Source organism: Lepidochelys kempii, chromosome 25 (genome assembly GCF_965140265.1).
Source record: "Lepidochelys kempii isolate rLepKem1 chromosome 25, rLepKem1.hap2, whole genome shotgun sequence".
Classification (NCBI taxonomy): domain Eukaryota; kingdom Metazoa; phylum Chordata; order Testudines; family Cheloniidae; genus Lepidochelys; species Lepidochelys kempii.
In genome coordinates this window covers 3,218,989-3,233,893 of record NC_133280.1, presented here as the reverse complement: position 1 = coordinate 3,233,893, position 14,905 = coordinate 3,218,989, and the positions used below count along the sequence as shown (strand labels likewise).

General features: G+C 43.0%; 1 protein-coding gene across 3 annotated transcripts in view; it reads right to left on the bottom strand.

Moving 5' to 3' along the window:
* The window catches only part of HNRNPM (heterogeneous nuclear ribonucleoprotein M), a 32,055-nt gene that overhangs the window by 16,460 nt on the left and 690 nt on the right, over window positions 1–14,905 (bottom strand). For all 3 annotated transcript variants that reach the window (XM_073324312.1, XM_073324314.1, XM_073324313.1), the window contains exons 3-6: window positions 6,987–7,184; window positions 5,291–5,444; window positions 2,812–2,861; window positions 1,895–1,955 (exon numbers count right to left, since the gene is read on the bottom strand). In XM_073324312.1, coding sequence (XP_073180413.1) covers window positions 1,895–1,955; window positions 2,812–2,861; window positions 5,291–5,444; window positions 6,987–7,184 — 463 coding nt within the window. The remainder of the gene's footprint in view (window positions 1–1,894; window positions 1,956–2,811; window positions 2,862–5,290; window positions 5,445–6,986; window positions 7,185–14,905) is intronic.

Sequence of the window (14,905 nt, the reverse complement as noted above, 5' to 3'; positions counted from 1 at the left end):
CTTACCCTGGCCCTTCCCGCCAGCTGGGATGTTAGGGAGATTCCCAAACCGGAGACTTCTTTTGTAGGTGACAAATCTGAGGAATTGTCACAGATTGAAGTGTCACTAGAGGTGGTTTTGGAATTAATTGAGAAACTTTTACGGTTTTGTTCAATATCTTCATAAATGATCTGGAGGATGGTGTGGATTGCACCCTCAGCAAGTTTGCAGATGACACTAAACTGGGAGGAGAGGTAGATACGCTGGAGGGTAGGGATAGGATACAGAGGGACCTAGACAAATTGGAGGATTGGGCCAAAAGAAATCTGATGAAGTTCAACAAGGACAAGTGCAGAGTCCTGCACTTAGGACAGAAGAATCCCATGCACCGCTACAGACTAGGGACCGAATGGCTCGGCAGCAGCTCTGCAGAAAAGGACCTAGGGGTTACAGTGGACGAGAAGTTGAATATGAGTCAACAGTGTGCCCTTGTTGCCAAGAAGGCCAATGGCATTTTGGGATGTATAAGTAGGGGCATTGCCAGCAGATTGAGGGATGTGATCATTCCCCTCTATTCGACATTGGTGAGGCCTCATCTGGACTACTGTGTCCAGTTTTGGGCCCCACACTACAAGAAGGATGTGAAAAAATTGGAAAGAGTCCAGCGGAGGGCAACAAAAATGATTAGGGGACTGGAACACATGACTTATGAGGAGAGGCTGAGGGAACTGGGGATGTTTAGTCTTCAGAAGAGAAGAATGAGGGGGGATTTGATAGTTGCTTTCAACTACCTGAAAGGGGGTTCCAAAGAGGATGGATCTAGACTGTTCTCAGTGGTAGCAGATGACAGAACAAATGGTCTCAAGTTGCAGTGGGGGAGGTTTAGGTTGGATATTAGGAAAAACCTTTTCACTAGGAGGGTGAACTGGAATGCATTATCTAGGGAGGTGGTGGAATCTCCTTCCCTAGAAGTTTTTACGGTCAGGCTTGACAAAGCCCTGGCTGGGATAATTTAGTCTGGGATCAGTCCTGCTTTGAGCAGGGGGTGGACTAGATGACCTCCTGAGGTCCCTTCCAACCCTAATATTCTATGATACTTAAATGCTATAGAGTCCAAAGCAGAAAGCCAGCCTCCTTCCTTTAAGGAGCATGATGTTTCCAGACACCATCTTGACTTTCCCTTGACCCAGAACTGATTGAGGGGTCCCCAAACCACAGAGGCTAACGCAGGGGTCTCAAACATGTGGCCTACAGGGTTATTTTCTGCGGCCTGCCAGCTCCCTGCACGCCCCACAAGCGCTTACCTAGAGCGGCTCCCTGCCTGCCCTGCCCCAGTGCCACTCCAGGAAGTGGCCGGAACCTGTGGGGGAGGCCGCTTCCTGGAGCGGCCTGGGGGTAAGGAGCCTGCCCTGACCCCAGTGCACACCGGGACAGAGCCCGCCCCCTGCCACACCCCTCCTGCAGCCCAACCCCCTGCCCTGAGCCCCCTGCCACACCCCAAAGCCCTCCTGCAGCCCAACCCCCGCCACACCCCTCCTGCACCCCAACCTCCTGTCCTGAGCCCCCTGCTGCACCCTGCACACCTCTTGCACCCTCTGGGGTCAGGGAGGGGGCGGAAGAGGTGAGGCAGGGCCTCATGGAATGGGTGGAGTGAGGGCGGGGGCGTCAGTGGTGCGGCCCTCTGGCCAATGTACTAGTCCTCATGTGGTCATTTGAGTTTGAGACCCCTGGGCTAACCCCTCTTGGTGCCTTGAGTATTAGGGAGTATCTGGAATAAAAGCCCCTCCCCACCTCATCTAGCAACATCAGCTTTATAGCACTCTGCCAAGGAGGCTTTCCTGCACCATTCCTGCAGTACAGCAACCGGAACTCCTGAAAGCTAAAAATTCAAGGTGTTAATTTTAAAGAAACTTACGAGGAAGCTGCTGGGGTCGTTCTGGAGGGAAAAAGTCTCCCTTTGGAAAGGCTCGCTCATCCTGGAAACAGTTAAACAGCGTTAAACTCCACACACATGATTTCTGGCAGCATCTTTTAATGGAACCAGCACTCAAAGCTGTGGCAATTCCTGACAAACAATATCCATAACTGTACTATGGACTTACTGCCAAGTAGGTAATTCATAAATACAGCCATTTCCTGAAGTTACGTTTTGGGGGATTACTCCAGAAAAGAATTCTCTATGGGCAAGGCACTGCCACTTCAGCCTCCTCAATGCAGCTTGAGAAATAGTAGTAGGGAAAACTTGGAAATCTGCGTTTAGCTATACTAACAAGATCAAACGTATTTAAAATAGTTTAGGTGCCTGCCGATGGTGTAAATCAAATTATTTTAACCTGCACTGAAGTGTTCTGTTAAAGCAATTGTAGCTGTCCTCAAGAGTGCTCTACAAACAAAGCCTACCCATAGGACACACATGTATCAGTAAACAAAATGTTATTCCAGCTTTGAGTGATGAAACCAGTTCACAATCCAGATTCATTTGATCCTTTGCCTGTTACGCTGCCACACCACCATTCCAATGGTAGCTGCTTGTGTCTCCTATATGCTTGAGCTGGGTTTGAAGCAGCAGCAGCATGGTGAAGAGTTCTGAGTGCTTAACCAGTCTGATGACCTCTCATGTTTCATCCTACAAACTAAATCTGACGAAACAATCCTCACAGTTGCATCTCCATTTCTCTCCTTGCTTTCTTCTACCACACCAGATTAATATGTTGCTTGGTTCTCAACTCTGAGTGTTCCATGGACCACAGTTTGAATGCTAGTCATGAGATAGATATCCAACACAAGTACTGATATCACATTACACAGTAAGAGGACTGTGAATATACTTACCATTTTTACATGCATTGGTCTGTCAAAAAGCAGCTGCCCGTTGAACATTGCTAACACTTAAGTTAAGGATGGTTTTTCAAAATGTTAGTCCAAAAATCTTCCTGCTAAAAAGGACAACTTAAAGTTAACAGCAGTACAGCTTCAAATGTACGGCAGTGTATCAGCCCCACCGCACTGCAGGGAGGCTCTTAAGCAAAATAGGCAGTTATGGAATAAGTAACTGGTAACTCATGTATCAGTAACTGGTTAAGAGATAGGACACAAAGGGTGAATAAACACTCAGTTTTCACAGAGGAGAGAGATAAATACCAGAGTCCCCCCACGGATCTGTATTGGGACAAGTGCTGTTGAACATATTCATAAGTGACCTCGAAAAAGGGGTAAACAGTGAGGTGGCGAAGTTTGCAGACAATACAAAATTACTCAAGTCCAATGCTGACTGTGGAGAGTTATGAAGTGATCTCACTAGACTGGGTGACTGACAATAAATGGCAGATTAATTCAATGTTGATAAGTACAAAGTAATGCACACTGGAAAACATACAAAATGATGGGGTCTACATTAGCTTTTATGACTCAAGAAAGATCTTGGAGTTTTTGTGGATAGTTCTCTGAAAATACCTGCTTAATGTGCAGCAGTCGTCAAAATGGTTAATGTTAGGAACCATTAGGAAATGGATAAATAAAACAGAAAATACCCTAATGCCACTATCTATCCATCCCCATAATATGCCCACACCCTGAATACTGCATGCAGTTCTGACCATCCCATCTCAAAAAAGATATTAGAACTGGAAGAGTACAGAGAAGGGCAAAAGTGATTAGAGGTATAGAACAGTTACCATATGAGGACAGATTAAAGAGACTGACTGTTCAGTTTAGAAAAGAGTCAAACTAATGGGAGAAACAATAGAGGTCTATAAAATCATGAATGTTGTGGAGAAAGTCAATAAGGAAGTGTTATGTGAAAGGGTAAACACCACAAGAACCCAGGAGCCACCCAGTGAAATTAATAGGCAGCAGGTTTAACACATAAGGAAATACTTCTTCACACAAGACACTATATGTGGAACTCCTTGCCAGGGGAGGTTGTGAAGGCCAAAAGTTAAGGGGTTCATGGAGGATAGGTCCATCAATGGGTATAAGCCAAGATGTTAAGGAGCACACCACTGCTCTCTGGGTGTCTCTAAACTTCTGTCAGAAGCTGGGACTGGATGACAGGAGATGGATCATTCAATAACTGCCCTGTTCCCATCCATTCCCTCTGAAGCATTGGTTTGACCCAGGTTGGTCTCCCTCCCTGGAACTTAAAATCCATCAATTGAAGCTTCAAAGGTATCTTAATCAGTGTTTTTTGGTTGGGAAATATTAAGATTATAAACATATTTAATCCTAACCAAAAATTCATTAAGACATTATATATCATTAAAAACTATGCATTTGAAAGTCAGAAGACAGTTTAAATTCTCCAAACAACTCTGTACTCCAGAAACTTTACCAACTTTGCCCTTAGTCCTGAAACTCAACCCCAGACATGTCCAGTTTGACAAATGTACCTCTACTATAAGATGGTATAGCACTTTGTCTTATATGAGCCTCATTCCCGACATACACCCCCCCCATTCTCTAATCCACCCTCTCATTGTGAGCCATCTTAAAAACATCATAGCTATCAAATCTTGTCTCCCCGCTTTTATCTGGATGCCTGATTTGGAAGACAGTAATCGGAATGCTCAGCCTTTAACTGAAAAGTTGAATTGTAAAATTCTTCTTCCTTCATTTGTTACAAGTGCTCACAGAGAAAAATATGAATAAAAATTTGTTTCCCCTCTGTATCAGGATCACTTGCTTGGCATCTGTGATTATCACATTTATTCGCTGTCTTCAAAGAAAGCAAGAGTAGACAGGGCCAGAGTTTACAGCGTAAAAAGCAGATATGTTTAAAAAGCTCCAGACCTTCATATATCATAAAACAGGGAATGTCACAAACCTTTCTCCCCCAATAGCCCTCACTGATCATCCGTAAAGGGATTTAAAATAAACCCCTCTAGCAAATCTATATTGTGTTTAATTATTAGGTACACCTAAGAGGCAGCTGTGTATATTTCCAGCCAAAGACATACAGTATGTTGTTCCAGAAGGGAGCCCCTTTCCAATACATTCTTGTTTCCCTCAAGTCAACAGTTTACTTAAGCTAGGAAACGTAAGGTTTCCTTTACACCCAGGTTTCTTCACCGATTTCCTCAGTGTATGACAGGGTACCAATGTATTACCATGAGGCAAGATGGTGTTTAATTTCAATATGAGAGACAGAAGCACTATATTTTCAGAGTTTAACTAATGCCAATTCTACTAGTCTGCCATTTGCTTTCACATGAGAAATCAGATGGGACATGGACTGGAAGTCTTGTCTGGTACCTAGGAAAGCCTCATTTTAAGTGTTTGCTTCACTGTTGAAGAATTTCTTCAGAAAGGATACATATAGCCTGAACAGCTTCAATAGATTGTTCAAAAGTAACAGTGCCAATCCCACGACTTTTGCCATCTTTGTCTTCTAGTATGTCAGCTCGAACAACCACGCCAGCCATGCTGAACACTTCCTTCAGTTTCTTCCAGCCAACCTTGTAATCCAACTGAAAGAAAAACATACTGCTTAAAAACATTACAGAAATTTTTACCCAACTAATAGCCCCAAATATTGTTTACTGAAAGGTTCCTGAACTAGGATACTATAGATTTGAGCATAAAGGCAATAATCTTTCCAAAAATGGCAGAAAGTGTTAACTCAAAGATAGTCAGCTACGAAAGTTTCAAACCAGAGCAAAGTGAATACAAGACGTTCACGCATAGCGAGTACCTTAACTCTAGAAGAATCCCACTGATCAGCATTAGTGACAGAATACCCTTTAACTGAGTTATGCTACAGTGTAAGTGCACAGCAAGAAGTAATCCATAATAAAGCAATATTTTTTTAATACAGCTAAATGTCATTTTTTAATTTATACTTTGTAATGTAGTAGTCTGGAAATTCAGTGCAGGTGCAGTACTGAGGTGTCATGTGGAATGTGCACTTTTTTGGCTGTACGTCACGTGAATACTGTGTTTCATCTGAGGCATGATACGGTCACCCCATCTCATGTCAAGTATGTAGGCAGCGTTGTTGTAGCCGTGTTGGTTCCAGGATATAAGAGAGAGACATGCTGAGTGAGGTGAGATCTTTTATTGGACCAACTTTTGTTGGTGACTGAGACAAGCTATCCAGCATAGACAGAGCTCTTCTTCAGGTGTGGGAAATGTACTCAATGTCACAGCTAAATACAAGAAGGAACAGATTTAGAATAAGTAGCTAACACATTTCAAGGGATCATTCAAGGTGAAATGGCCCCAATAAATGCACTAAATGCCTGAACATCTATGTGGGTGAAACCAAACCAATCATCATGTTCTCGAATGAACTCGCACAGGAAAATAAGACAAGACAAAAACACCATGTTACCTGTAGGCAAACTCTTTTCACAAAGCGATCACTCTATATCTGACCTATTAGGCCACATCCTCAAAGGAAGCCAGCACAACAACACTTTCAAAAGCTTAAATTCATAACGAGCCTAGGAGCTTAAATTAATAAATTTGCTAGACAATAAAAATCAGGGACTGAATAGACTCACTGGTTTTATGGCTTATTACAACAATCTATATTCCACTAACGGACACTGTGCGCCCTCCCCCCTCCATTATGACTAGAGGGGTGTTAACGGACAACTTCACCTTGAAATGTGTTAATTATTCTAAATAAACTGTTCCTCCTTGTATTTAGCTGTGACACAGTTTCCCAGACCTCAAGCACTCTGTGTAAACTCAAAAATTTCAAAAAGGTGCTTCTCTCACCAACAGAAGTTGGTCCAATAAAATAAAAGATAATGCCCTCACCCATCATGTCAAGTAGTACTTTCCTCAGCAGGTAGTCCAACTGAAGATGACAGGACTAGTTACAGAGTAGGACACCATTAATAGACTACGGTCAGAAGGGACCATCATGATCTAGTCTGATTACGAAACGTAAGTACATTTCCCAGAATAGAGGCTGATCCCTGGAAGATCTCTCCTCATTTGGAGAGCAGTACCTAATCCAGTTAAATCCCAAATTTTCTGCCCAGACACCACACTGTACTTACATTTGCAACAAATACTGTACTTCCAAGTCTCCCAGCCTGTAAAGCATGGATAATCTCATTGGGTATGTTGGGATTATTGAGGATGCTGGGTGGTATATTGATCATTCCAGGGCCACCTGGTCCTGGGCCAATACCCATGCCACCAGCTGCTGCCATGGCCTTCTGCATTGCTCTTCTGGCATGCTCGCCATCTGGATCCTGCAAAAAAGTAAGTAACATGTACAACAAGATGGCAAAACTCACTAAACTCAGTATGGACACTACAGAGCCAACACTTTACTCCCAGTAACACTGGGGGATTTAATGGCAAGACTCCCATGATTCAATAATAAAGTTATCAGTAAAAAATAGTTCATAAGCCTGTATCAGGCACCATTTCACTGCTTGTTTTTGAAAAAAGTTAATAGGTAAGAGGAACAATCTGATAGTGACTCAAGAATCATACTTGAAAAGCTCAAACTGAATTGAATATGGATTTCACTGAAAGTTGTCTGAAGGAGCATGAAGGGCAATAAATGACAGCACATTCCAGATAGCAAGGAGGGAAAACTTACCTACTCAGGTACTTGGGATACAAATTATAAATGCTTAAAGAACCTAGAACATGTGTTAACCTCAAGCTACATGTGCAAAGTATACTAAATTGAGAGAGTGAACACTAGAGTAGATGGATAACAGGGACCAAGAGAGGCAGGAAATTAAGATTCAGTATAGAATAGAGGCCCTTTTCTACATTAGTTTTAGCCACTGGAGCAGCTACTCCAATATTGTTGTACAGCTGACTGAGCACCTTGTGTAGACAAGCCAAAGAAAGCTTCTTGATTTTCTTCAGGTAGAAGAGAATTAACATGAGGAAAGCCAAGATGAAGAAGCTCTATACAGGAGACTGTGGACAGCAAGTTATAGATCCAAGCTTGTGATGCAATATGGAACAAGAGAACTACAACCCTGAGATTCTATGAATTAAACTAGTGCACGTAACCCAAAATTACAGAGGCATCAAGTTTGAAGTAGGGAGCTGGTGATCCTTTATGATCCAATAAATAGGAAACAAACAGGATTCTTTGGATAACTTTAGAAGTTTGTTTCCATACTTTTCAATAATACAGGGTATTTCTGTAAACTGGTTCCTTAGCCTGGAATTTCCAGACAAGCATTAGTTTGACAAATCACAACCATCTAGGGTTTCTGGCAGAGTGGATAAATTCTTGCAACTTTAACTCTGAGTTAAGATTTAGTTTTTAAAACAAGTCTTCAAGAGATTCCTCAATACCAGCTCTCTCGACAAACCTTACGAGCCATGCAGGGACCAATCCCAGGGTCTCCTAGACAACCTTCTAGCTCCACATACGGCTTTCTCCATTCAGGTGTTCCTCAGATGGCCTTCCCTTCTCAGTCTTGTTCAAGACTAGCCACACCTACTTTCATTTAGATTCACTGCCAGTCACTCCAACCATCCACACTCTGAAAAGCATGCAAACTGGGGTGACTAAGTCAACTGTGCTTTAGTATTCATGGTATTATCTGTCTTTCATTGGTTTTGAAAGGGCTCTTCAGCTTGTAAAATATTAGAGATGTAGATAAATCTGTTCCTGAGATATGAAGAGCCAGAAGCACATTGGGAAATTTAATAAAATGACTCTTTGCTGAGATTTGGAACCCGCAGAGCTATAAGATACCTTGCCTGTTCAGCATAAAAATCTGACTCAGACAAATATGGTGTGTATAGTTTCAGGTGGACTACTCTGGTTTTAGAGTAGCAGCCGTGTTAGTCTGTATTCTCAAAAAGAAAAGGGGTACTTGTGGCACCTTAGAGACTAACCAATTTATCTGAGCATAAGCTTTTGTGAGCTACAGCTCACTTCATCGGATGCATTCAGTGGAAAATACAGTGGGGAGATTTATATACATAGAGAACATGAAACAGTGGGTGTTACCATACACATTGTAAGGAGAGTGATCACTTAAGGTGAGCTATTACCAGCAGGAGAGCGGGGGGAAAAAAAACCTTTTGTAGTGATAACCAAGGTGGGCCATTTCCAGCAGTTGACAAGAACGTCTGAGGAACAGTGGGGGGTGGGGAATAAATATGAGGAAATAGTTTTACTTTGTGTAATGACCCATCCACTCCCAGTCTTTATTCAAGTTAATTGTATCCAGTTTGCAAATTAATTCCAATTCAGCAGTCTCTCCTTGGAGTCTGTTTTTGAAGTATTTTTGTTGAAGAATTGCAACTTCTAGGTCTGTAACTGAGTGACCGAAGAGATTGAAGTGTTCTCCACAACTGGTTTATGAATGTTATAATTCTTGACGTCTGATTTGTGTCCATTTATTTTTACGTAGAGACTGTCCAGTTTGACCAATGTACATGACAGAGGGGCACTGCTGGCACATGATGGTATATATCACTTTGGTGGATGTGCAGGTGAACGAGCCTCTGATAGTGTGGCTGATGTGATCAGGCCCTATGATGGTGTCCCCTGAATAGATGTGGGCACAGTTGGCAATGGACTTTGTTGCAAGGATAGGTTCCTGGGTTAGTGGTTCTGGTGCGTGGTTGCTGGTGAGTATTTGCTTCAGGGTGGGGGGCTGTCCGTAAGCAAGGACTGGCCTGTCTCCCAAGATCTGTGAGAGTGACGGGTCGTCCTTCAGGATAGGTTGTAGATCCTTGATGCATTGGAGAGGTTTTAGTTGGGGGCTGAGGGCGACTGCTAGTGACGTTCTGTTATTTTCTTTGTTGGGCCTGTCCCGTAGTAGGTGACATCTGGGTACTCTTCTGGCTCTGTCAATCTGTTTCTTCACTTCAGTAGGGGGGTATTGTAGTTGTAAGAATGCTTGATAGAGATCTTCTAGGTGTTTGTCTCTGTCTGAGGGGATGGAGCAAATGCGGTTGTACCGTAGAGCTTGGCTGTAGACAATGGATCACATGGTGTGGTCTGGATGAAAGCTGGAGGCATGTAGGTAGGAATAGTGGTCAGTAGGTTTCTGGTATAGGGTGATGTTTATGTGACCATTGCTTATTAGCACCGTAATGTGTCCAGGAAGTGGATCTCTTGTGTGGACTGGTCCAGGCTGAGGTTGATGGTGGATGGAAATTGTTGAAATCATGGTGGAATTCCTCAAGAGCCTCCTTCCCATGGGTCCAGATGATGATGTCATCAATGTAGTGCAAGCAGAGTAGGGGCATTAGGGGACAAGAGCTGAGGAAACGTTGTTCTAAGTCAGCCACAAAAATGTTGACATACTGTGGGGCCATTCGGGTACCCATAGCAGTGCTGCTGATTTGAAGGTATACATTGTCCCCAAATGTGAAATAGTTATGGGTGAGGAGAAAGTCATAAAGTTCAGCCACCACGTTTGCCGTGACATTATCGGGGATACTGTTCCTGACGGCTTGAAGTCTATCTTTGTGTGGAATGTTGGTGTAGAGGGCTTCTACATCCATAGTGGCCAGGATGGTGTTTTCAGGAAGATCACTGATGGATTGTAGTTTCCTCAGGAAGTCAGTGGTGTCTCGAAGAGAGCTGGGAGTGCTGGTAGCGTAGGGCCTGAGGAGGGAGTCTACATAGCCAGACAATCCTGCTGTCAGGGTGCCAATGCCTGAGATGATGGGGCATCCAGGATTTCCAGGTTTATGGATCTTGGGTAGCAGATAGAGTACCCCAGGTCGGGGTTCCAGGGGTGTGTCTGTGTGGATTTGTTCTTGTGCTTTTTCAGGGAGTTTCTTGAGCAAATGGGGTAGTTTCTTTTGGTAACCCTCAGTGGGATCAGAGGGTAATGGCTTGTAGAAAGTGGTGTTGGAGAGCTGCCTAGCAGCCTCTTGTTCATATTCCGATCTATTCATGATGATGACAGCACCTCCTTTGTCAGCCTTTTTGATTATGATGTCAGAGTTGTTTCTGAGGCTGTGGATGGTGTTGTGTTCTGCACGCCTGAGGTTATGGGGCATTACAATCTACATACCACACAGGCTATGCTGACAGCTTGTGCCACATGCTCTCAAAGAAACGGCGGAACCACCTGATCAACATCCACCGTTTCTCAGACATTCTTGTCAACTGCTGGAAATGACCCACCTTGATTATCACTACAAAAGGTCCCGTCCCCCCTTCGCTCTCCTGCTGGTAATAACTTACCTTAAGTGATCACTCTCCTTACAATGTGTATGGTAACACCCATTGTTTCATGTTCTCTATGTATATAAATCTCCCCACTGTATTTGCCACTGAATGCATCCGATGAAGTGAGCTATAGCTCACGAAAGCTTATGTTCAAATAAATTTGTTAGTCTCTAAGGTGCCACAATTCCTCCTTTTCTTTTTACTTTGGTTTTAGCATTATTGGAGAAAGGTGGTTGAAGACTTACCACAAAGAGCTTCAATTTTAACTACAGAAAAGCTTGTTTGTCTCCTTAATGACTTGACACTAAACTGGGAGGAGAGGTAGATACGCTGGAGGGTAGAGATAGGATACAGAGGGCACTAGACAAATTGGAGGATTGGGCCAAAAGAAATCTGATGAGGTTCAACAAAGACAAGTGCAGAGTCCTGCACTTAGGACAGAAGAATCCCATGCACCGCTACAGAGTATGGACCGAATGGCTAGGTATCAGTTCTGCAGAAAATGACCTAGGGGTTACACTGGACAAGAAGCTGGATATGAGTCAACAGTGTGCCATTGTTGCCAAAAAGGCTAACAGCATTTTGGGCTGTATAAGTAGGGGTATTTCCAGAAGATTGAGGGATGTGATTGTTCCCCTCTATTAGACATTGGTGAGGCCTCATCTGGAGTACTGTGTCCAGTTTTGGGCCCCACACTACAAGGATGAGGAACAATTGGAAAGCGTCCAGTGGAGGGCAACAAAAATGATTAGGGGTCTGGAACACATGACTTATGAGGAGAGCCTGAGGGAACTGGGGTTGTTTAGTCTGCAGAAGAGAAGAATGAGGGGGGATTTGATAGCTGCTTTCAACTACCTGAAAGGGGGTTTCAAAGAGGATGGATCTAGACTGTTCTCAGTGGTAGCAGATGACAGAACGAGGAGTAATGGTCTCAGGTTGCAGTGGGGGAGGTTTAGGTTGGATATTAGGAAAAATGTTTTCACTAGGAGGGTGGTGAAGCACTGGAATGGGTTACCTAGAGAGGTGGTGGAATCTCCTTCCTTTTGAGGTTTTTAAGGTAAGGCTTGACAAAGCCCTGGCTGGGATGATTTAGTTGGGGATTGGTCCTGCTTTGAGCAGGTGGTTTGGACTAGATGACCTCTTGAGGTCCCTTCCAACCCTGATATTCTATGACTTGGCTACCTATTAGAGAATACTTGCACAGTCAGACTTCAAGGAGGGCAAGAACACTTTTCATCTGAGGATCTCAAAATGTTTCAAAGGAGGAGTATCATTAGCACCATTTTACAGATTTGAAATTAAGGCAGAAACGATTAAGTGATTTGTCCAAGTTCACATGTCAATAGTAGTTTGGACTCCAAACTGCCTAGATAACTAAACGTAACGAGATGACAGAAAAAAGGTGGGTGAGGTAATATCTTTTATTGGACCATTAGTGATTTCTGGACCACATTTTAGGTTGCACAGAATGTAGGTTTTAAAAAGCTAATACTAATTTAAAAAATTTTGATTATGGAGGTTCTTTTTAAAAAATTCCAATAGACATTTCCTTGTAGCAACTGGTAATTTGAACTCTTCTCATACACTAGTGCAATGCTGCAAAGTGAAAGACAAAGAAGAGTATGCCAACAAATACAGAACTCAGTTTTCATGAGAACATATTTGTAACATAAATGAGTTAAAATGTGTTAATAGGCTATGATTATCTGGCATGATCCCTTTAATAAGTAAGTTTATGTGAGGGTTAGGAAGCCATTTCCAAGCCAGGATACCAGTTAACCTGTTTTGAATGGTCTCCTAAGGGAAGTTGCTAAATCCTTACTGCTGAAGCAAATTAAATTGGAATGGTCAAAATGACTAGAGAATACACTAAGCCTGCCATGGAAGTGGAGTGGCCTGAATTTAAGTTTCTTATTCCATTGCTTAATCCTATGGACCACTTACAGTAGTTTGGTGACAGCAGTAGCTACATGCAAACTGAAGTCCTCCATTTAGCCAGAGAGCAAGAAGCTTCACACAGCTTCAGCCATCAAATGGCAAAGAACCCTCTAGTAATTAAAGGTTAGTTCAAGGGTGGCCACCGACTCCGGGGCTGGAGCTACAAGCAACTTTCCAATGTGCTGGGGGATGCTCACTGCTCAACCCCTGGCTCTGCCACAGGCCCTGCCCCACTGCACCCCTTCCCACCCTCTCCCCGAGCCTGCCATGCCCTCCCTTCTCCCCCCCCCCCCCCCCCCCAATATGAGATGGCATATTTTTCTATGTTAACAACTGATCACTGGTAACTGAAGTGAGACCAGACAGCAGTCAGATGGCAATTTCACTAACACGTGTGCTGGACCAAATTCAGTCACCCATTTATCCACAGAACGTCAACTCTGCTTTGGAGGATAGGACTAAAATTCAAAATGATCTGGACAAACTGAAGAAATGGTTTGAAGTAAATAGGACGAAATTCAAAAAGGACAAATGCAAAGTACTCCACTCAGGAAGGAACAATCCATTGCACACATACAAAATGGGAAATGACTGCCTAGGAAGGAGTACTACGAAAAGCGATCTGGGAGTCAGTGGACCATAAGCTAAATGTGAGCCAACAGTGTAACACTGTTGCAAAAAAGCTAACATCATTCTGGGATGTATTAGCAGCAGTGTTGTAAGCAAGATGTGAGAAGAAATTCTTCTGCTCTACTCCACCCTGATTAGTCCTCAACTGGAGTATTGTGTCTAGTTCTAGGCACCACATTTCATGAAAGATGTGGACTAATTGGAGAAAGTCCAGAGAAGAGCAATAAAAATGATGAAAGGTCTAGAAAACATGACCTGTGAGGGAAGATTGAAAAAACTGGGTTTGTTTAGTTCGGAGAAGAGAAGACAGAGGGGACACCATAAGTTTTCATAAATGTACTTAAAAGTTTTCATAAGTACATAAAAAGGTGGTTACAAGGAGGAGGGAGAAACTTGTTCTCTTTAACCTCTGAGGATAGGACAAGAAACAACGGAAATAAATTGCAGCAACGGAGGTTTAGGTTAGACATTAGGAAAAAACTTCCTGTCAGGATGGTTAAGCACGGGAATAAGTTGTCTAGGGAAGTTGTGGAATCTCTACCATTGTCCAACCTGCTCTTAAAAATCCCCAAACACCTGTCAGCGATGGTCTAGATAACACTCAGTCCTGCTATGATTGCAGGGGACTGGACTAGATGACCTCTCAAGGTCCCTTCCAGTCCTAGGATTCTATACCAGGAAGAAAATAGCAAAATTTAGACCGCAGAGTTTAACTGAAAGTTAGGAAAAGGAGGTAGTCATAATCTATGTAAGGGTGGAGTTAGCCTTTCTATGTATAGCTATCCAGGGAGCAGCTTGATTTCCTACCCCAAGACTTAGTACTAATGTTGAAGCTACATCCCCATATCTGATGAAATTAGTCTCAAAGGCAGATTCAGGCTCTGCAATGCTACACTATTGACTACACTATTGGCAAATAACTCATAACTGAATATTAGTCACTGTACCAAAACCCTGAATATCTGTAGTATTATTTTCTAACTCTGAAATTATATTTAAAATGGCAATAAGTCTCTAGTGACCTACAGGAACAGGCTTATTCAGTGTTCTGATTCACACGTTTTACAAACACTTCCATAACATTCTCTGGAACAGATTTATGGAAAGATTCAGAGGGGTTTAGTCAAGAAAAGTACACGTATGTTTTGCGAGTCAAAACAAGGAAGTGTACTAGCAACAATGGCCACTTTTGCTTGTTATCTTTTTGTCAATCAGTCCTGAATTGTCACC